At 52.1% G+C, this 19,906-nt stretch overlaps 5 protein-coding genes across 5 annotated transcripts; 2 read left to right on the forward strand and 3 right to left on the reverse strand.

Annotated features, from left to right (window-relative positions):
- Positions 1-1,432: 1,432 nt before the first annotated feature.
- ACS2_1 (acetyl-coenzyme A synthetase 2) lies at positions 1,433-3,849 on the reverse strand. Its single transcript, XM_046087617.1, has 4 exons — positions 3,522-3,849; positions 3,339-3,457; positions 2,028-3,272; positions 1,433-1,965 (listed from the first exon to the last, which is right to left on the reverse strand). The coding sequence occupies exons 2-4, from the start codon at positions 3,375-3,377 to the stop codon at positions 1,660-1,662; spliced, it is 1,590 nt and encodes a 529-aa protein (XP_045943584.1). The 5' UTR covers positions 3,378-3,457; positions 3,522-3,849; the 3' UTR covers positions 1,433-1,659.
- Positions 3,850-7,328: 3,479 nt separating this feature from the next.
- On the reverse strand, positions 7,329-8,363 carry LDX57_005930 (uncharacterized protein; the record flags this gene model as incomplete). The annotated part of the gene is made up of 2 exons (XM_046087618.1): positions 7,329-8,140; positions 8,228-8,363. The coding sequence occupies 2 exons, from the start codon at positions 8,361-8,363 to the stop codon at positions 7,329-7,331; spliced, it is 948 nt and encodes a 315-aa protein (XP_045943585.1).
- Positions 8,364-9,290: 927 nt separating this feature from the next.
- On the forward strand, positions 9,291-10,754 carry LDX57_005931 (cytochrome and DOMON domain-containing protein; the record flags this gene model as incomplete). The annotated part of the gene is made up of 1 exon (XM_046087619.1): positions 9,291-10,754. The coding sequence occupies one exon, from the start codon at positions 9,291-9,293 to the stop codon at positions 10,752-10,754; it is 1,464 nt and encodes a 487-aa protein (XP_045943586.1).
- A 1,031-nt stretch (positions 10,755-11,785) lies between these two features.
- Positions 11,786-15,754, forward strand: LDX57_005932 (C2 domain protein; the record flags this gene model as incomplete). Its single annotated transcript, XM_046087620.1, has 5 exons — positions 11,786-12,139; positions 12,196-12,231; positions 12,293-12,667; positions 12,727-14,211; positions 14,267-15,754. The coding sequence occupies 5 exons, from the start codon at positions 11,786-11,788 to the stop codon at positions 15,752-15,754; spliced, it is 3,738 nt and encodes a 1,245-aa protein (XP_045943587.1).
- Positions 15,755-18,522: 2,768 nt separating this feature from the next.
- LDX57_005933 (uncharacterized protein) lies at positions 18,523-19,692 on the reverse strand (the record flags this gene model as incomplete). Its single annotated transcript, XM_046087621.1, has 1 exon — positions 18,523-19,692. One exon carries the CDS (start codon positions 19,690-19,692, stop codon positions 18,523-18,525), a length of 1,170 nt encoding a protein of 389 aa, XP_045943588.1.
- Positions 19,693-19,906: the final 214 nt, after the last annotated feature.

Below are 19,906 nucleotides of genomic sequence, written 5' to 3' on the forward strand. Positions count from 1 at the left end.
GAAAAGTCGGAATTCCGATCTAACGGGGGTAGGCGAAACTCTCAAGAAGCTCGAGGAGTTCAGTCGTCGTCTGTCGGAAAGAATCCTCGACGCGCCCACGAACGGGAGTGAAAATGTTGTTCAGAGGCTGCTGTTTTGCTCTGTCAACCAACAAGGAAGTGGGGTCCACACTAGCTACGGACGGACAGTCACCGCCAGAGCCAGAATGCACACAAATTTCCGGGATGAACGCAAGTCTGCAGCGCGCAGGAAGGGGAAGAGGGCGAAGGGAGGAACAGAGCAGAACGCGCGACGGTGAAGGGAAAAGATGGCTGCTGTCGGAAGGAATTGAAGTCGGCTTAGTCAGCGGGGGACCTTCCTCTTCGCTTAGTTACCGGAGGGTGACAGAACCGGGCAGCAACTGATGCGGACGTCGTCGCCCAACGCTGGTAAGTTTCCGTAATCTGACGGTTATTTACCCGCCCGTCGATCCACGTGATGCAGATGCCTGAAATATCGGACAAGACTGCTCCAGGCTGCCTAAACCGGGGTCCCACCTCGTTGACGGATATCTCGCCGATGATGGTTGCGGAGGCCAGGACGACCACTCAGTGAGCGAGCTGCCAGTGAGTCATCTTGGTCATACGCAAATTTCTATCTTCCCGAGTCAAGATGAAGTAGCACACTCTTCCTACGATTGATTCTACGGTATAGACAGGCCTTCGTAGGCGAACCCGCTGGTCACGCGATCAAACCAACAGACACGAGAGCTAATTGAACGATCATTGGGAATAGATTGTATGGTATGATTTACACAGAAACATCAACAGGAATTGAATCGCTTGTCAACACGACAGAAGGCGGGAATCACATAAATAACCAAGATAAATGATGCGCGTCAGTAACTTGCCATCCGGCATATTATCAGCCCAGTGCGAGTGAATCAATCCATCAGACAAACTCAAGAAGTTATTCCTCTCTGCAATTGGGGCTCAAGTTTTTGGTGTTTTTCTCATTTTTATTGAATTTATAAAGTTATTTCATTAGTCATTCACTTCGTCGTTGACTGCTCTCTTATTTGCCGCGAGCGGCGTGAACCGTAGAGATGATCGTATCCACGACGGAGGGGTCAGACAGCTACAATCCAAAATTAGTTTCCTAGATATCCCAAACTGCTGAGAAAGGATAGATAAAAGCTTACCGTGGAAGTATCACCCAGGCTGTCCTCCTCGCCACTCAAGATCTTGCGCAAGATACGGCGCATAATCTTGCCACTTCGAGTCTTGGGAAGGTCATCGATGACAAAGACCGCTTTAGGGGCAGCGAAGGGTCCAATCGACTTGCGGACCTGCATCACGAGGTCCTTGCGGACTTGATCGCTCGTTTCGTTGCCCTCCTTCAGGGCCACAAAAGCGTTGACGGCCTGGCCGGTAAGCTCATCGGCAATACCGACCACGGCGGCCTCGGCAACCATATCTGTCATTGAAAGTCAGACGGAAATGCTTTTAATCAAGTTTTAGCAGCGAGACTTACGGTGCTCAAGCAGGGCAGCCTCGATTTCAGCGGTCGAGAGACGGTGGCCAGAGACGTTGACAACGTCGTCCACACGGCCGCGGATCCAGTAGTATCCGTCGTGGTCACGGCCAGCACCGTCACCGGTGAACTGTCGGGGTCAATATGTTAGCCAGGAGATATCGGTGGAAATGGGTAGGAGTCGGCTCTTACGTAGTATCCCTTGTAGACGTTCAGGTAGGTGTCCATGTAACGCTTGTGAGCACCCCACACGGTGCGCGCCATGCTAGGCCAAGGCTGCTTGAAGGCCAAGACACCCTCCACATCGTTGCCCGAGATCTCCTCTCCGGAAACTGGGTCGATGATGGCGGGCTCGACTCCAAAGAAGGGCAGCGACGCACTTCCCGGCTTGGTCGGTGTAATACCACCCAAGGGAGTAATAACGTGCGAACCGGTTTCGGTTTGCCAGTAGGTCTACCAGAAGAAAAGTCAACCGTCAACTCTATGAACGTAGCAAAGTTATGGGGTAAACTCACGTCGCAAATGTGCGCCTCTTCCTTTCCAACCTTCTCGAAGTACCACTTCCAGACCTCGGCCGCAATGGGCTCACCGACAGAGCCCAAAATTCGCAAGTGAGCCATCTTGTGGTGGATGTGCTCATCACCAGCGCGCTTGAGCAGTCGCAGCGCAGTGGGGGCCACGTAGAATTGAGTCACCTTGTGCTTCTCGATCACGTCCCAGTAACGCGAAAAGTTAGGGTAGGCAGGGGTACTCTCGAAGACCACGGTGGCACATCCCAGCAACAAAGGTGCATACACCACGTAGGTGTGACCGGTAATCCAGCCAACGTCACCACCACAGAAGAAGCGGTCATCATCATGGATGTCAAAGACGTATTTACCGGTCATGGCAGCGCCGAGCAAGTATCCGGCGGTGCTGTGCATGACACCCTTGGGCTTACCGGTGGAACCGGAGGTGTAGAGCAAGAACAGAGGGTCCTCGGAAGCCATCGGCTCAGGGGCAATATAGTTGGGGTATTTCTCGACCTCTTCGTGCCACCAAATGTCACGGCCCTTGGTCCAGGGGACCTCGGCGCCGGTGCGCTTGTAGACGAGAACGCTGGAGACGTCGGGGCACTGCTTGAGAGCCTCGTCGACGATGCGCTTGGTACCGATCACCTTTCCGCCACGCTTGCCCTCGTCCGTCGTAATCACCACCTTGGAGCCGGCGTCCAAGACACGGTCACGAAGAGAATCGGAGGAGAAACCGGCGAAAACGACGGAGTGGATGGCACCGATACGAGAGCAGGCCAAGAAGGCGACGAGGGCCTCGGGAATCATGGGAAGGTAGAGGGCCACGGTATCACCCTTCTTCACGCCGTGCTGCTTCAACACCCAAGCGACACGGGACACTTCGCGCAGCAATTCGCTGTAGGTAATCGTGCGGCTCTCATTGGGTTCGTCGGCTTCGTAGATGATGGCGACCTTGTTGGGGTCTTTGATGGCATGACGGTCAACACAGTTGAAGGAGGCATTCAGACGGCCCTCGGGGAACCAGGCGCTATCTCCATTCTCTAGGGAGCCGATGTGAGTCGTTTGGAAGTCTCTCTCAAAGGTGAGAAGCTCGCGGGCCATGCGGGCCCAGAAAACGTCAGGTTTACGGATCGACTCTTCATACAGCTGCTTGTACTCGTCCAGGTCTTTCAAGTGAGTGCCTGTGGGGTGTTTATCGTAGAATGCTTTGGGGACATGGAAAGTGTCGACTTCGTGGGCCTCCAGCACCTAATGTCAGGCAATTAGTCGTTATCCTCTCTCGCTCTCTCATCTATCCATAGACCAACTACTTACCACAGACGGCTTGGGGGGTAGAACGGAGCCGTCGGACATGATTGCGATAACAAGGATAGAATCCTAAGCCGTACAAAGATGGGAAAGAAGAAGCGGCGAAGAGGGGAAAAGGGTATGGACTGGGGGAAGAGAATTAGCTAAGAAACGAGCTTCCCCACGGAAAGTGGCGAGGATTAAACTCACGTTAAATCCAATTGTAACCCAACGGGAAAGTAAAATTATCGTCGCCGCCGAAGTGGGGTGGAGTTAATTATATAAGGAAAAAGAGGGGGGGCGTTCGTCGGTCGATCAGGAAGCCGCTCCGCAAGAAGGCTGCAGTATACGGATTAAGAAAGGGGAAGAGGTAGAGGGAAGAGGAGGAAGTGAGAAAGGATGAAAACGGAAAGAGATGGGGATTGGGGAGGGGGACGAAGGGCCGTTATTTAAAAAAACACGAACAGTCTAAGGCAAGAGAAGACAATCGTTGAGGTCCCGCTCCCCGGGTGTCCGGTGGAGGCAGCCAATTTGCAACGGAGACGCTCTGGATGGAGTCGCGCCGGCCGCACTAAACCCTTTCTTCCGCGCGACCGTATGGCATTTTATTGGAACGTGGAGGCTTGGGAGTTCATCTACTCGGCGCATTGGAGAGCACCGCGTTTGACCTGCATTAGGTCGGGGTTCTAAGGATGTACCTCGTCGATTTGAGTATTTTGATTCATTTGTACTGTACGGAGTATGATTGTATTTATTTGTGATATCCTGGTCTCCTGATTTATCTTTGTACGAGTATAGAAAATGAGTATATCCCGATACTCGTATATCTATCAGGTGTACATATTCCGTACTGTCGGTCCTGCTTACTTCCACTCTGACTGGCCGAATGCATCCAAAAAGGTTGGGCTCGGCCATGCGGGGCTTGACAGCCTCTCCTTTCCGTTGCTCCGGGGAAGAGATTCGACGATCCGCCACGGTTGGCATCACCTTCATCTCATCCTCTGTCGCACCGCATCCCGGTCGATTTGATGCCCGCTTACGGTGTACTCTCGGTTCCCTCCATGCTCCCGACCAGGTTCCCGGGTGGGATCCAAGGGTGTCAACCATCCAGTACTGAGTGAAGACTGAATCGTGATTTTCCAGCTCCTCGTTGACGCTGGTGGGAATGCCGGACTACCTAAGCGAATTAGATTAATATCGCCAGTACCCCGGTCAATAACGACGAGATCCTTGTCTCCGGGCCCTAACAGACCGGGGGAAGGCCAGTCCCGCATCACAAGAGCAGCGGCCAAGCCGTGGGATTGGAGGGGTCGCTGACCGATCTCGTCAAGTCGTCATGCTCCGTGCGGGGAAGCAATCTACTTGTGTACACGGTAGACAGACTGGAAAAGACTAAAGAAGCATTCAGAAACTCTCCTATTCCTGGGTGCCGGATGCCCAAGGCTCAAGACGAGCTTTCCCCGGTGAGTTGCCCAATGGTTGGTACCGCCGAGTTATCGCCGGTTGCGGCAGACCCTCCAGAATGGAACTCCGAGCCATGGATCCGGCTGAATCGTCGCCAGATTGGGTAGAATCCTCTATAGGGAGGTGATCTCAACCAGGTGCAGCTTGCTATCGTAGTCAAGGTCTCTATTGCATGAATTACGGTAGATATTATGTTCTTATGACTTATCCAGGAGGCAAGTGGGAGGCCGCTAATTGCTCGACGGGTCGGTGATCGTCCCTGACCAACCCTGTAAAGATTAAAGACTAAACAGAATCATTCATCGTGATAGGGTCTGACAGCGGATTCCCACCTTCCGGGCTTGTCGGTGACAGCGCCTTTTTGCCTGCAATTGGCAGGGAGTTATGAGTCCGTGGGGAGTTTGCTTTTAATGAATTAGACCAAAAAAAATTCTTGTTAATTTTTTACCTTCTGTTAACTGAAGTTACTGAACAGGGTAACGATACATTCTTCCCGGATGCCTATCTAGGACAAATGCGAATAGAGTAGGTGCTACCGAATCTCGATCAAACCACGCTTCAGAGTACAGCCTCACAGTGACTGTCTACACCTCCAGGATGATCTCTCAATTGCTAATCAACGTGACCTGACCGTATGCTCCGGGATTCAAGCTGCGACCGGCCAAAGCCAAGTAACGATGAAGCCGCCAAGGACATCCCCACCACATGAGGGACTGTGTTGTGGAGAGCCTTATTGTGGGTGGTGGCTTTTTTTTTTCTGTTGGTGTGGTAAATGTTGATTCAGATTGTTCCAAATTCCCAACGTCCCGAAGAAGGGAGCCAGAGTCAAGACTCAAAGACTCAAGTCAAGTCAAATGATCCTAGGAGATCGACATTCGGCTTCCCTCGCGGTCGGCCTCGTTTTGCAGGCATTCCACGACGGTCACACGGAGCTTCGGTCGTGCACGCCCCGAGGTTACGGTTCTTACGCTTCCTGCGCTTCTTCCCATTTTAAGGTTATCTTCCCTTCATCCTGCTCTTCTCGTGCCCTCTGGTCCTTGGTTATCGGGAAAGGAATAAGCAGACTTACCCGAGGGCTTCACGGTTCACTTGAAGCCGAATTGCTACCACGCTGCCTGTCTTTAATGGGGCCTGCATGCCGGAGGGCGCGACAAACTCTTCTCCATGCTACTCGACCTACGGAGTAGGCTGGCATTAGCTTCTACGGAGGATCCTTGATTGACGGTAGTCGCTCTAGCCCGCGCCATCTTAGTGAGCCTTCGGGGCGATGTCGAGCCCACCGCGATGTTAATCCTTATCACGGATCAGTTGCCTCCCGCCTACTGCGACGCCAGACTGCGACGTTGCTACTCCGTAGTAGTTGCTACTACTACATAGTATGATAGTACATACTGCTTGCTGCACCTTAGCACCCGACGTGGTAGCTAATCCATCCCCCCATGTCGATCCTCTCTACGGTGTACTCCGTACAATCTGGTTTTTGGTCTTTACAGCGCACAGCAAATATCGCGCACAATCTTCTCCATTGTTTTTTCCTTTCTGTTCTTTTTTTACCTGGTCCCTGCCCTGTTTCACTCAATGTTCGCTGCCGTCCCGAGCACCTCATCCACCACTAACCTTTAGTGCATGCACCGGTGTGGAATTGCATTGCAGGTGGGTAGAAAACTTCTACTCGAAGGCTCTAAGCCTTTCTGCCAGTGAAACAAGCGGGAAGAGTGACTCGTTTGTTGCCAAACAATAATCCTAACAGACGCTGGTTTGGCCCCAGCGACGGGCCGAGCACACAGTAACTAGTTTTATCTATGTCCACATCTAAAGACTCTAATTCCCTTAACTATCCTTTTCTTGACGGCTGACAGAATTTTAACTTTGAGCTACGGAGTAGGTGAACTGCGTAATTCATCTGTTGCTGTCAATCGCAACCCCTCCTTGAGAGAATCGGTGTATGGTTTGAAATATAGTGGGGAATGAGACGTCCTCACCCAGCTAGGCATGGCTTTTACTGCGTATGTACGGAGGAACTCCATAGTAAGAATGTCTGAGAAGAGACAAGCCGCCGTGTTAACACTCTTGAGTTGCTCCTTAAAGCAAGGCACGATTTATGAAGACTGAGTAGACAAGGCTCGTCCCAAACTCACGATTCATGGTTATCCCATGCGAGACCAGCACGGCCCAAAGTAAAAATCAACATGACCCTTTAATTTAGAATCAGAGTGAAGGCAGGGCAATGAATGCGTTTCCATCTCGTAATAAGGCAGATATGCACGGTCCAAGAGACTTTTTTAATAGTTACGGAGTACGGATACATGACTCGAAGTTTATACCAGGATAATCAGTGAACAAACCCTTCAATTGCAGGCTTTCTCGTGCTTGATACGCTTGAAATGACGTGAAGTTAATGCATCATATCGAATAGAAAACATCATAGAATCATATCCTCCTCAAATAAGATTTTAAAAAGGACTCGCCACTTCTCAATAATTCACCTATCCCCTAAGGCAGATCCTTAAAGCTTTTAACAGACAAAACATCCTCAAAGATAGGGAGCGATGATCAAGCCGTCCACTCCCCATTCCACCAAGCACCCATCCCCAACAAAAACACAACCAAGCTCCCATCCCTCACCACATCGCGAAACAAATGGAAATACATCCCCAGCCCAGCCTGTCCGTTCCCTCGTCTCATGAATACCCTCGCCCCCGTCATGACCATCTCGCCCGTCGTGAAGAACAAGAACGGACTGCGCGCCGTCGCCGGCGGCGGCGGCACCTCGCCGTACAACGAGACCGACGAGCCCAGCAACACGAGGAAGTAGACACCCACAGCGATGGCGAATACCACGTGCATGATCTTCCACGTCCAGATGGCCTTCTTCTCGGATTCGGTCTGCGGTTGGGATCCGCCGGGGAGCATGCTTGCGACGAACGGCGGGAGACCCAACGCGGTCGCGAGGTCGGCTTGCGAGATGGCCGGCCCATTGCCGTTGTTGCCGGCGCTGGGTCCTCCTTCGCCTGCGGCCATCCCGCCCATGAGCGAGTTGAGGAGCCTGACGGTCGGGTCGTCTTCGTCGAGGCCGAGGCTGTTGGTGAGGTCGCTGCCGACGCCGCCGGCGCCTTGGTTGTTGCCAGGGGGCGGGCCGCTCTGGCGAAGCAGTGCGCGGAAGGCTTCTTGTTGGGCTTGTAGAGATTCGGGCGATTGGGCCTGCGTGTCGGGGAAGGGGTGGGTGGGTGCGATGGGGGGTACGGATTGATTATTCGCGGCGGCGGCTGGGGATGGAGATGGCGATGGTTGCGTGTCTAGTCCTGAGGAGAAGGACGTAGGGGGTTGAGGAGACGGAGAGGGGGAGGCATCTTGGTCTTGTCGTTCTGTAGAAAGTCAATGAGGATTAGATCATATGGTTTCGGGGTGGAAGGGACTCGTGGGACTTTCGAGGGAAATAAGGAAAGACGTACCGGCAGCAGGAGTGCGTCCACTCAAGCTGGTGATTTTGTCCAGACGAGCGGCGCCGCCTTCTTTGATCTTGGCTTCGCGACGCTCACGGCGCTGGCGAGCTGCTCTCTGAGCGGGGGATTCTTCAACTGAGGACATGGTTCCGAGTGCTGATGTCAATGTTGATGTCAATGTTGATGATGGATGAAGAATTAATCGATTGTGTGGAGGGACACCTATTGACTCCCTCGGGTAGTTGATAAGCAGGTAATCCAGTCAGTGCGACGTCTCTGTATGGACGACTCCGTACAGATGCCAGGCTTATTCAGGGAAATCCCGATCGTCGACGGTGAGAAGTGGCGGTGTTGTCGGGTGGCCTGTGCACTCTAGCCACCTGTGGCGGTCATCTACCAGTGTCTACGAAATACTCCGAGTATAAAGTAAACGTGTGAGAAATCGGATATTTCTGAGGAATTTGCTGTGTTGTCACGAGAACAAGATAGTTGTGTTATGGAATCGCCAAAGTGCGTACAATTGACCCAAAATTCAGTCACTGCCACATCGGCAAGCTATATATAGTTACGCGAATATACTTGAAGCTCCTCTCCACCCAGCCTGGCAGTAGAAAACTAGGAAATGGAAGCAGAGAATGTAGGAAAAGTATTGTTTCGAGAAGATTTAGAGCAGTAAAGGAATAAACTACAAATGACCAAAGAACCTGAAGAAAGAAAATCCCCCAAAACAGCCCCATATTGAGCTCAGCTCCAAGAATCGCTGCTTGTTAACCCTTGCGTCTGATTTGTCCAGATGCGCGACAAAACAATAGCGCCTTCTAAGTATAGGAAGGACAGCAACGATGCATTGCCAATGCAGTGTCATCGCCCTGCTTTAGCGCTCACTGGACCAGCTCGTATTCTGGGCGAACCAACGGACTTGCTCGATGTAACTTCTGCCTTCCTATCCCGCAAGCGACCGTCTGGCATTCCTGATCTCCTTTAATTCGCGGCATTATGCCATCGATTTTGATCTCGCCAGCGCGTCTAACATTTTCACTCTCTTGGCTGTGTTCTTAATGTCGACCTCACCATGGCCAGAAGTCCCATTAGTCGACTATTGCTAATCTGCCTCGCTATCATCTGCCACCTCTCTACCATTCACGCAAAACCCGTCCAATACTGCAAATTCGGATACGACAAAAATCCCAGAGATGCCGAAGTCGACTTTTGCATGGGTGTCACCATGCACCAGAATCGGTCTTCCGATGCCTACGATATGTACCTCAGCATGACCGTCACGCGAGATTCGGATCTCGGTTGGACCGCAATCGGCACGGGTCCCGTCATGGCAGGCTCGCTGATGGTGATTGTTTATGGGGATCCCAATTCGAAGGAGGCCCCGACTGTCAGCGTCAGGACGGTGGAGGGACATCGCCAGCCCAAGCTGCTAACCAACGAAACCGCTGGTGGTACAGACATTCGTATCCTCAACGCAAGTTGGCAGCCCGTTTCTCACGACGACTCTCCGTCCTCTTCACCGACCTTTCTGGCCAAGATTGCCCTCGTCTGCTATTCCTGTACGTCCTGGCCGGGAATTGGCGACCATCCCATCTCTGCCACGGCGACCTCGCTGCCGTGGCTCTGGGCATGGAACGATAACATGCAGTTCGCGAACTTCTCGAGCGACGTGCACCTAAAAATGCACAAACACCACTCCCGAGACGGCGGATGGGGGAATTTCTACGTCGACATGTCGCGATCCGTCGATACCGCCGAGAAGCCCCCCTCCCCTCCATCTATCCAACCTGGCGTTCGGACGATAGGTACGACGGATAAATCATCGACTGCTTTCAAATGGCCTCGTCTCGGACCTGTCGCCCAGGCGCATGGCTGGTTAATGGGGCTCACATTCCTGTTATTCTTCCCCGGCGGCGTGATCGCCATGCGGTCCCAATCCAGTCGAGCTTTCCAATACCACTGGGTTATCCAACTCGTCGCCTCCCTCTGCGTTGCCGTCGGCGCCATCCTCGGTATCGTCATGAGCCATACCTTCGGTTCCCCTCACCAGATCGCCGGATTGGTGGTGTCACTCACCCTCGGCATCCAAGGTGTTCTCGGCTGGCGACACCATATGGCCTTCCTACGCATCAAGCGCCGGACCTGGATATCGCATACCCACATCTGGGCCGGGCGGCTAATTCTGGTAGTCGGATGGTTGAACGTCATCAGCGGCATGCTCCTGGCCGGGTTCGGCTGGTTCTGGGTACTCCTGATGTCCGTCGTTCTGGTAGGCGTGGCAGTCGGCCTCATCTTCTGGGTTCGGGCTTCCACGAAACGGAAACAGCGCAAGGGACGCGAAGGGTACGATGAGTCGGAAGACGCCCTTATGCCCTGGAAAGCGGACCAGGAAGGAGAATATTTTGTTCTCGGCGACGAGGAGGAGGAGGAATTCTTGCCCGATGATGTGGAGCTGAGTGATATGGGTGATCCGGGTAATGCGAGAAATAGAAGTGGCCCGTATGAGCCGATCCTACGCAAGGGGGAGGAGAGTTAATTGGGGGAAGATACCTGCAATATGACATAGTCAGTGTATTCGAGGAGATGTCCCTATAGCCAAATGAATCTTAATAACTTCTCAAGCTTCTGCACGAGGTAGAAGAGCAATTTCTCCCTTTATGACATACCAATCTGATAAGTGTGTTGGCAAGAATTGCAGTTCAATTTGAATGTCTGATCGATTACACAATTATCTAGCAAGTGACGGCACATCATACCGAATTATTAGCACAAAATAAGATTAGCTGTTAGTTTATTTAGTTGCGCGCAGTCAGTCATGGATAGGAATATCTTAGGGGAGAAAGACAGCACGACAACTATACAAAACTTGTAGTACTGCAAAATCAAGCTTACTATCCAACTATGACATGTTATTTACTAGGAGGGACTGCACAGAATTTACTAAATAATTGAATATTAAATGCCAAATTAAGGCCCGCCTAGAATCAGCGGTAACACATGAGGTCACGTTGACCGGGAAAAACATGAGACGATCGATGACGCACCATCAACAAAGAAAGCCCAGCAACTGCCCGGCTTCCATCGTCCCATCGTCCCATTGACCGATCTACGGACTGACATGCTCCTTCTGGGGGTGACGAGTGGATGAAACCTTACTTGCCAGGTCTTTCCAGTTGGTCTTCCCCCGGGATGGTCGTGGACGCGTCCGCTGTGGATTGGGTGGGTGGCCGGCGTCCCTCCACTATGACGTAGTGCTTGTAGGGCTGGGCAGGACAGTATTACTTCACCAGTGCTTGCACCCTTTTTCCCAACTATTCTTCCAATTTGGCCCTATCATTGATTTCAATTGACCCTTTTTCATTATTTTCTTTCATTTCTAATCTTATTGAGTTCATTTTTAGTCCTTCAGTGCTTCCGACCGCCCCCGAGTGCTTCATCCTCGTCGCTCTGTGAAGCTCCCAGAGGATGGGAGCGTCGTTGACACCATAACGTCATCATCAGATTCTCCTCCGATCGTTCATACCGCTATCCTTACTACCGCACATCGATTACTTCACCCCGAACATCATGCCCCCTCATCCCAATGGGACCGAGTCCCCCCAACAACACCGCATTGGCGAACACTGGAGCGGACATAACCCCGTGCCAACGATCCATAAATTCCTAGAGCATCTCGAAAAAGACAAGCAAGACCGGAGAATCCACGAGGAGGCGCTAACAGCCAAGGAAAAAAGAGAGCAAGAAGCGAAAGAGGCGAGACTGAAAGAAGGAAAAGGCGAAGAACATGGAGATGTCGCGCCTCATCGACCGCGGAAAGTGCCCAAGGGCAAGACTAGGATGGTGACGGACCCGACTACGGGACGGGAGATTGAGGTCGAGGACCAGGATGAAGATTCTATGGACACTGTGAAGAATCCGATGGTATTGAGCTCCCCTGCATGGATCCTGTTGACATGATTGCTAATTGTTCTTTCTAGTTGGTGGTTCCTAATGCCAATCTTGGGAAGCCAACGGTAAGTTGACATGAACAAGACTCGTGTTTGACGTTATCATTCGTTAATTTGTCGATAACAGGAAGCCAAAACCGATCCCAGCCAGAGCTTGGCCGATTATAAGGAGAACCAGGACATCACCGCACCCCCGGACCCCATCGCAGAGGGTACCACCTCGGACGTCCCCATCCATGGCGAAAAAACCAATGTTCTCTTCCATCCTACGCCCACAGTATCCTACAAACCGATGTACGACCACTTGCATAAACGGGGAGCCACTTTGTGTATCGGAATTGTGGTGGGCATTATCTTCGTAGGCCGCATGTTCGGTACCTCGCTATGGGGTCTGCTTCCGCTGGCCGCCGTTATCGGAAGTGGCGTATGGTTGTGGGTGGAAGAAGTTGTCAGGAGTGGTCGTGAGATGGAATGGAGCAGCGAGCAAATTCGAGGCCAAATGGTAAGTTGTAAACAAGGAAAGGCTCACTGAGGCTCTCATCACTAACGATCTGCCACAAGGCAACGGCGAATCTCCTGCCAGAGTCAGTCGAATGGATGAACAGCTTCCTTGGTATTGTCTGGGGTCTAGTAAACCCAGAAATGCTGTCCCCCGTTGCCGACACCATCGAAGATATCATGCAAGCATCTGCACCAAGCGTTGTCGAGAATGTTCGCATTGCCGAGATCGACCAGGGAAACAACCCCATACGGATTCTGAGTTTACGGGCACTCCCAGACGAGCATGTGCAAAACCTCAAGGAAAACATACACGAGGAGAATGTTAAGAATAAAGATCCCCAAGAAGCGGCCGCTATAGAGGAGGGCGGCAGTCATTACAACATTGAAGTCTCGTTCGCGTACCACGCCAAGCCGAGTGACCAAACTGCGTCATCCAAAGCTCGCAACATGCACATGCAGCTGGTATTCTACCTGGGAATGAAGGGCCTTTTCGGCATTCCATTTCCTGTTTTTGTCGAGCTCATTGAGATGGTGGGCACTGTGCGTGTGCGACTCCAGATGATGCCCGAGGCACCCTTCATGAAGGACATGACATTCAGTCTGGTGGGGATTCCTCATATCAAGGCTGGTTGTATGCCCATGGTCAAAGGAGGTGTCAACATTCTGAACCTGCCCCTGATCTCCAATTTCGTCAACTACGCCATCGGAACGGCATGCAGTCTGTTTGCGGCCCCTAAATCGATGACCATGGATCTTAGCATGATGCTAAAGGGCGATGATATTCTCAAGGAGACGCAGGCCCTGGGTATCATGTGGGTTCGGATCCATCGTGCGGTTGGATTGAGCAAGCAGGACCGACGTGGCAGCTATGGTGGAGGCAGTGACCCTTACATTAACCTTTCTTTCTCGAAGTACGGGAAGCCCATGTATTGCACACGGGTGATAACGGATGACTTGAACCCCGTCTGGGAAGAGACGGCCGCGTTGCTTGTGACCCCTGAACTGATCAAGGCCGACGAAAGTCTCAGTGTTGAGCTCTGGGACTCTGATCGCAACACCGCCGATGATATCGTTGGGAAGGTCGAGCTGCCGATCCGAGAGATGATCCAGCACCCAGGCCGCATGTACCCGCAGGTCTCAAAGTTGCAAGGCCTCAGCGAGGGTAGTGAGATGCCGGGTGAACTGCATTGGGAAGTTGGATTCTTTGGGAAACCGAGACTGCGACCGGAATTGAGGACCGACGGCAAGAAGAAGGATCTTCCTGATAACTTCAAGGATATCCCTGAGTTCCAAGACGAGAAGGGTGTTATCACTAATGAGGAGGAAGACGCGGTTGTGCACACGCCTCCGGATCCTCTTTGGCCCAGTGGAATCTTGAGCGTCGTGGTCCATCAGATCGTCAACCTCCAGCTCGCTAATATCAAGGGAAGCCATTTTAAAAGTGGAAAGGAATACGAGCCAGCCAAGCCGTATGGAGAGAATACTGAAGAGCAGGGCAAGGATCTGCCCACCAGCTACTGCAAGATCGTTCTGAACGACCAATTGGTAATACCGACCACTCCATCGAAAAACTAGACCTGTGAGGCTGACACTATCTCAGATTTACCGCACTCGAGCCAAGGCTGTCAGCTCCAAGCCCATCTTCAACGCCGGAACTGAAAGGTTTGTGCGCGATTGGCGATCAGCTATCGTCACCGTCACCGTTCGAGACCAAAGATACCGGGAACATGACCCAATTCTAGGAGTGGTCCCGCTGAAGCTCTCCGACCTCTTCCAGACGAGCTCGCAAGTCACCCGATGGTATCCTCTGGATGGCGGCATTGGATTTGGGCGCATCCGAATCTCCCTCCTCTTCCGGCACGTCGAGACCAAACTTCCCCCCCAAATGCTGGGATGGGATGTCGGCACATTCGAGTTTGCCTCCGAGAAAATCATCGCTCGCGGAGTCCACCAGCGTTCCAAGATTAAGCTACGCACTGGGGGCAGTAGCGGCAAGATCACCCGACATGTGTGCTCGATCGATGGGCCGGATACAGTCTGGAACCTGAACTCCCTTCGCAACAACGTCCTTCTTCCCGTGAAACACCGCTACCGCTCGCCAGTGGTCTTTGAATTCCACGCCCACGGCAAGCACCACGCCACCGGATACGCAGTCCTGTGGCTCCAGCACATGGTCGACAATGAGGATATGCCCATTGACATCCCGATCTGGGCGACGAAGAACGGCAAGCGCCTTACCCAGAACTACATCACCGAGGACAACTGGGAGAGCAAACGCGAGCCGGGGCTCGAAGACATGCACGAGATCGGCCGACTCCAGCTCACCGGCCGCTTCAAGCCGGGGATCGACGAATCACACGAGCAATTCGTCGTCGACAACCATTCCCGCGAGACCTTCGAGACATGGGAGGCTTGTATTGCCGAGGGCGTGCGGACCCGCGGCGTCTCCGTCGAAGTGCCTGAGGAGGTCGAGCGCCTGCATGAACAATCCCTGGTCAACGGCCGCGACGTCCTGAAGCACGCCGACTCCCGAGAGCGCCGCCAATGGCTCGACAAGCAGGGCCAGGACTGGAGCGGTGCATTTGGCCACGACCCGCGCGCCTACCTCAGCGACGAAGGCAAGAAGATCGCTGAGCCGGGACGCGACGAGCCACCACTCCATCCGACCAACCCTCCGCACGCCGACATTGAACACACCCGGGTCGGAAGTGATAGCACCTCCGGCGAGTTCGAGGACGCCGAACATCGTCCCTCACACGAGCAGCAGCCCCAGAAATCCTCCACCGACAGCCGCAGCCGTCCGTCGACCGGTGTATCGGCCGACACCTACCCCTCGTCCACCGAACCGAGCAGTTCCAGCAAGCCTTCCTCCGAGGGAAGCGAAGCCGGGCCTAGCGAAGGACAAAGCGACAAGGCCAATCGACGAAGTGAGCAGCGCCAGCAGCGAGGCATGATGCAGTGGAAGCCTGCGCGGAATGTGGTGTTTGCACGAGACGAGGCCAAGTTCGCGATGCGCAAGGTGCGTAAGCGTTTCACGGGAGACTTGACAGGACGGGAGCCTGATATTGAGACGGAGACGGGGACTTGATTGATTGATTTGTTTTGGACTTTCTTCTGTTCTTTGTACTTTTTATTCTACAGCTGGGAGTCTTGGTGTTTCAATGTCGCTGTTGATATGTCTGTATATTAGATTTGGATATAATGAGTTCATATGATATAGGCTCTTCTTGATTAAAACATGCCCCCCTGATCTATGTCAAACAAGCAATTTATGCATGAATAATCTGATAAACAAACAAGCCTAGTAGCTGGTCCCTGACTACAAATCCGTGACTGACACCTACTGTTCACATTACACAATCAAGATCAAAGAGACATTCGACCTTCAACAAGGCTGAGCAGCATGATCCACCCAGCCTCCACAGAGCCCTAGTCTACATATTGGCGTTAAATGCTCATCTCCTACTTCTACACCGCTTAGAAGGCTATGTTTCTTAACAGGAAGTATGAGAATGTGGACTTCTTGATCTCGTCGCCTTTCCTACACGATATATGCGGCTATGTCGCTCACCATTAAATTGACTCCGTGATGCCAGGATAGATAATTCCTGATTATAACGAAGACCATGGATACGAATCCTTTGACAAAACCTCATCATGGGACCACCTTAGTACTAATGGTATGTTCAATAACTGAACTACGTACGTAACTGGGCGGGATGAAGGCTCTGTCCTGTCCTTGACAACGCTCCACCTGATTGTCCATGCAGTTCAAAAGCAGAATACAATTGTAGATGCTACTTACAGTAGACTCTGGCCTTGGATCATCGAAGATGTTCTAAGCTTCTACAGAGTAGTTGAAATCCTGGTAGGAGGCTGAAGGGTAGGTTGTAACCGCTGTACTTGTAATAAGTGGACTACCTTACTGGAGTAACAGTCGAACTGAGTTTACTACGTCAACTACGGTGGGAGCTTGAGGTAGTTACAATTCATTGAGCTATCGGCCTGACGGTGTAGACTGAGGGGTTTCTATTGTGTCTTTCTTCTTGTATTCTTTCCTCGTTATTTATGATGATTTGGTGGTTTAGATCTAGAGAGAAGTATTACCCGCATAAACCTTATAGTTTAGTAGTTAGGTATAGTTGAAAAAGATACATTCATCATGCTCGATATCCAGTTTCTAGAGGATAAGTTATAGCTAAGCACAGCCAAATCCCTAACAAATCCTTTCAACCGCACTCGTACTCGTTTCTGTTACGATATACATCCGTACCTACTCCGGTGTGCAACTGCAAGGCTGCACTTCCATAGCGAAGAATCAACGTGGAAGCCATGGATTTAAAGCGTAAATATCAGGGACCAAGAACACACCGAGGCTCTGCCTGCCTCTCATCCTCAAGTGTTGGTGATCCGTTTCTTCTGCACATCCTTTGTGATTGGGGTTGGTGGGTTGAAATACAAACTTTCATACCATTTCAACACCAGCTAATCACATAAATCTATAGGAACACCCCCCAAAAACAGCAACCAAAGCCAAGTCACCATCTGCCTCGGCGTGACCATCATGCTCTGCTACTATGACAAGTCGACTCTGTGGCGTCTGCCGGCGACGCGCACTTCGACGATAACAGTGAGAACGACATGAATGATGGCAACACGCAGGATTTCCGGGGTTTGGGCTTCGATGCGGGCTGTGGGTTGTTCGAGGACGGTGGAGAGTGGGCGAGGGTTTGTGATTTGCAGTAATCTTCTGAGTTGGCTTTGGGTTTGGGTTGGGCTGTACGGAGTATTCTGTAAGGTGCTCGGGGAGTATGCGTGTACTGTACATAGATAGGAAAGGGAATAGAAGGGGTATGGATCTGGTTCTGGGGGAAGTCCGTGGACTGGAGGTTGGGGTCTGATGAAGATAGTTAAACAATTATTATCGAAATACGAGGGAGAAGGACAGAGAAAATGGTTGCCTATCGTCTGGATTCCCCCGTAGTTATACCGACCTAATTTTTGGTGATTAGGTGGCAAGTATCTCGCGATGAATGATCTGCATTCGGTATACCAACCGAACCAAGTATGTGGCAGCTGGATCGACAGAAGAACCAGCGAGGGAGCAAAAGTTAGAACCATGGAAGCTGCATGAAAACGCAACCGTCGACACGTAAGTAGTTCCATATGAGGTCGACTGGACCCTTCATTTAAGATCTATTTTTGGGCAGCAGGCAGCAGTGAACTCAACCACGTCTCTGCGCAGGACCATCATGAACGTTGAGAAGTATCCCTCCCGATCAGGAGCATATATCCGACCCAAATGAACAGATAATAAGTACAATGCACGGCAAGCCATGGATGCAGGTGATCGTCATAATACGGGGGAAGTGGATTCATGGATCCACTCGTTTCTATATTAATCGCCAGTCGTATTCGCGTCGTTCTGGAGATACGACCCAGTCGGATTCCTTGCCAAAAAGGAAGAATGTGGTAAATTGTGATTGTCTATCAGACAGGAATGAGAAAGTATGTATATGAAATGAAAAGAGGGCGTCCTCTGTATATGCAATGTCATAGTCGTCGCCGGCCTTGCTTCCATAGCGCCGGTGAATGCAAAATAAATCCCAGCAAAATATAAGTAAAAACCCAACCCTCGAAGAAAATAACAAACAAAATAAATAGACCCATATGTGACGGTGAGTAGTGCTCGGAATGATTCATCTCCCATGCTTTCTATATGCATAATTCGTGATGGGGGTTGGAGGTTAAAGTGAATAGTGAGATATAAATAAGGAGTTGCAAGCGAGTGCAAAGTAAAAATAGAACTGTAGGTCGTCTCTCCATGCAAGGGTGACTTGTGACTTCATCAATGGTTTATTCCGGGGGATCGGCATGTGCACGTTCAGGTTCGTGACTCGTGGTCTTCCAGTATTCGTCGTTCTTGTCCGCCACTTCCGAGGCGACCGAGGAGCTCGGACTGGAATATGGTAGCGAGGCGGCGCTCGAGGCCGAGAGAAGGTCCGAGGCCGACGCAGGGCTCTCAACGTCTTTGCTCACCCATTTCGGAACTGGGTTCGACAGTACGGGAACCGTCATCGTTGTCGTTATCGCCAGATCCGACGGCGTCTCGTTCTGAGCCGGCAGAGGCTTCGCGCCTTCATTATGGGTTTCCAGAGGTCCCAGCGTCCACCGCCATTCGCACCGGCGTTTGACTCGTTTCTGGCGAGGCGTCTGAGGAGTCGTCGAGCCGTAATTTTCCTCCAGTCCGTCCATCAGCGCGACCGCGCGAACCTGTTTTTCCGCGCTCAGGTGTTTTCGTTTCTTCCGTTCCAGCGTGGATGACGGGGAGCGGCGCGTGCCGGCTGCGGAATCATCCTCGTCCGAGGTGCTGGCATCCGACGGAGCCAGGCTGGAGTTGGAATCTGAATCTTGATCGGAGCTTGTCTGAGGAGGTTGTTGCTCGGCCTCTGGTTCCCCCGAGAGATCGGAGTGCCGGGCGGTATAGTGTACGGTTTGGATTTCTTCTTCGAGTGGTTGTCGATAGTTGACTTGCTTCTTCGCCGGAAAAAATACCCGGCGCGAGCCCGTGCTTCCGGTGGCACTCGTGGCTAGCCGACATGTCGGCTCCAGCGGGGAGTTCCGCAGGATGCTCTTCACTCCCAGAGGGAGCTGGTATGGATTATTATTGGTGTTGCTGTTGTTCTGGGCGTATAAAGGATAGGGTGATGAGGGTTTGCTGAATCGACTGGCGGAAGATTTGGAGGGGGAGGCGGTAGCGGAGGAGGGAATCGCTGCATCGTAGGCATTCTTGAAGGTATTGCGAACAGTGGGAGAGGCCGTTGCACCGCCCGCCAGCGAGAGCGAGAGTCCAGTCGAAGAGGTTCCAAAGGTTCTCGGTAACGAGGTCGTTTGGAGTGTGAGTTTCGGGCGGGATGCCACGGTCGGCCGGTGTTCGGCAGTTGTATTCGAGGAGAAACTGCAGGTCATATTGGGATGCGAGACAGTCGACTGCGACTGTGACGGCTGAGGGACGATGGAGGTCATCGTAGAGAATCGAACGGCATGGGAAGAGTGAGACAGAGGATAAAGGTAGAGATCGATAGAGGGGCAGATCGAAAGAAACCAGTCGAGCACCGAGCAGGGGTAAGGGTAGAGAAGAAAGAAGAAGTAACGACCAGGACTGGGAGTCAAAAGAGAAAGCCAACCCCCGCACGAAAGCGCCGTGATATCACCGAGAAGAGGGAATCGCTTCGAGGGC

The sequence above is a fragment of the Aspergillus melleus genome (genome assembly GCF_016097325.1).
Source record: "Aspergillus melleus strain CBS 546.65 chromosome Unknown contig3, whole genome shotgun sequence".
In the NCBI taxonomy this organism is placed as follows: Eukaryota; Fungi; Ascomycota; class Eurotiomycetes; order Eurotiales; family Aspergillaceae; genus Aspergillus; species Aspergillus melleus.

Coding starts and splice junctions, on each gene's coding strand:
- ACS2_1 (XM_046087617.1), bottom strand. CDS start 3,377: ATGTCCGACGGCTCCGTTCTACCCCCCAAGCCGTCTGTG. Junction 3,273..3,338: donor TACCCCCCAAGCCGTCTGTG/GTAAGTAGTTGG, acceptor GCCTGACATTAG/GTGCTGGAGGCCCACGAAGT. Junction 1,966..2,027: donor AAGAGGCGCACATTTGCGAC/GTGAGTTTACCC, acceptor TTCTTCTGGTAG/ACCTACTGGCAAACCGAAAC.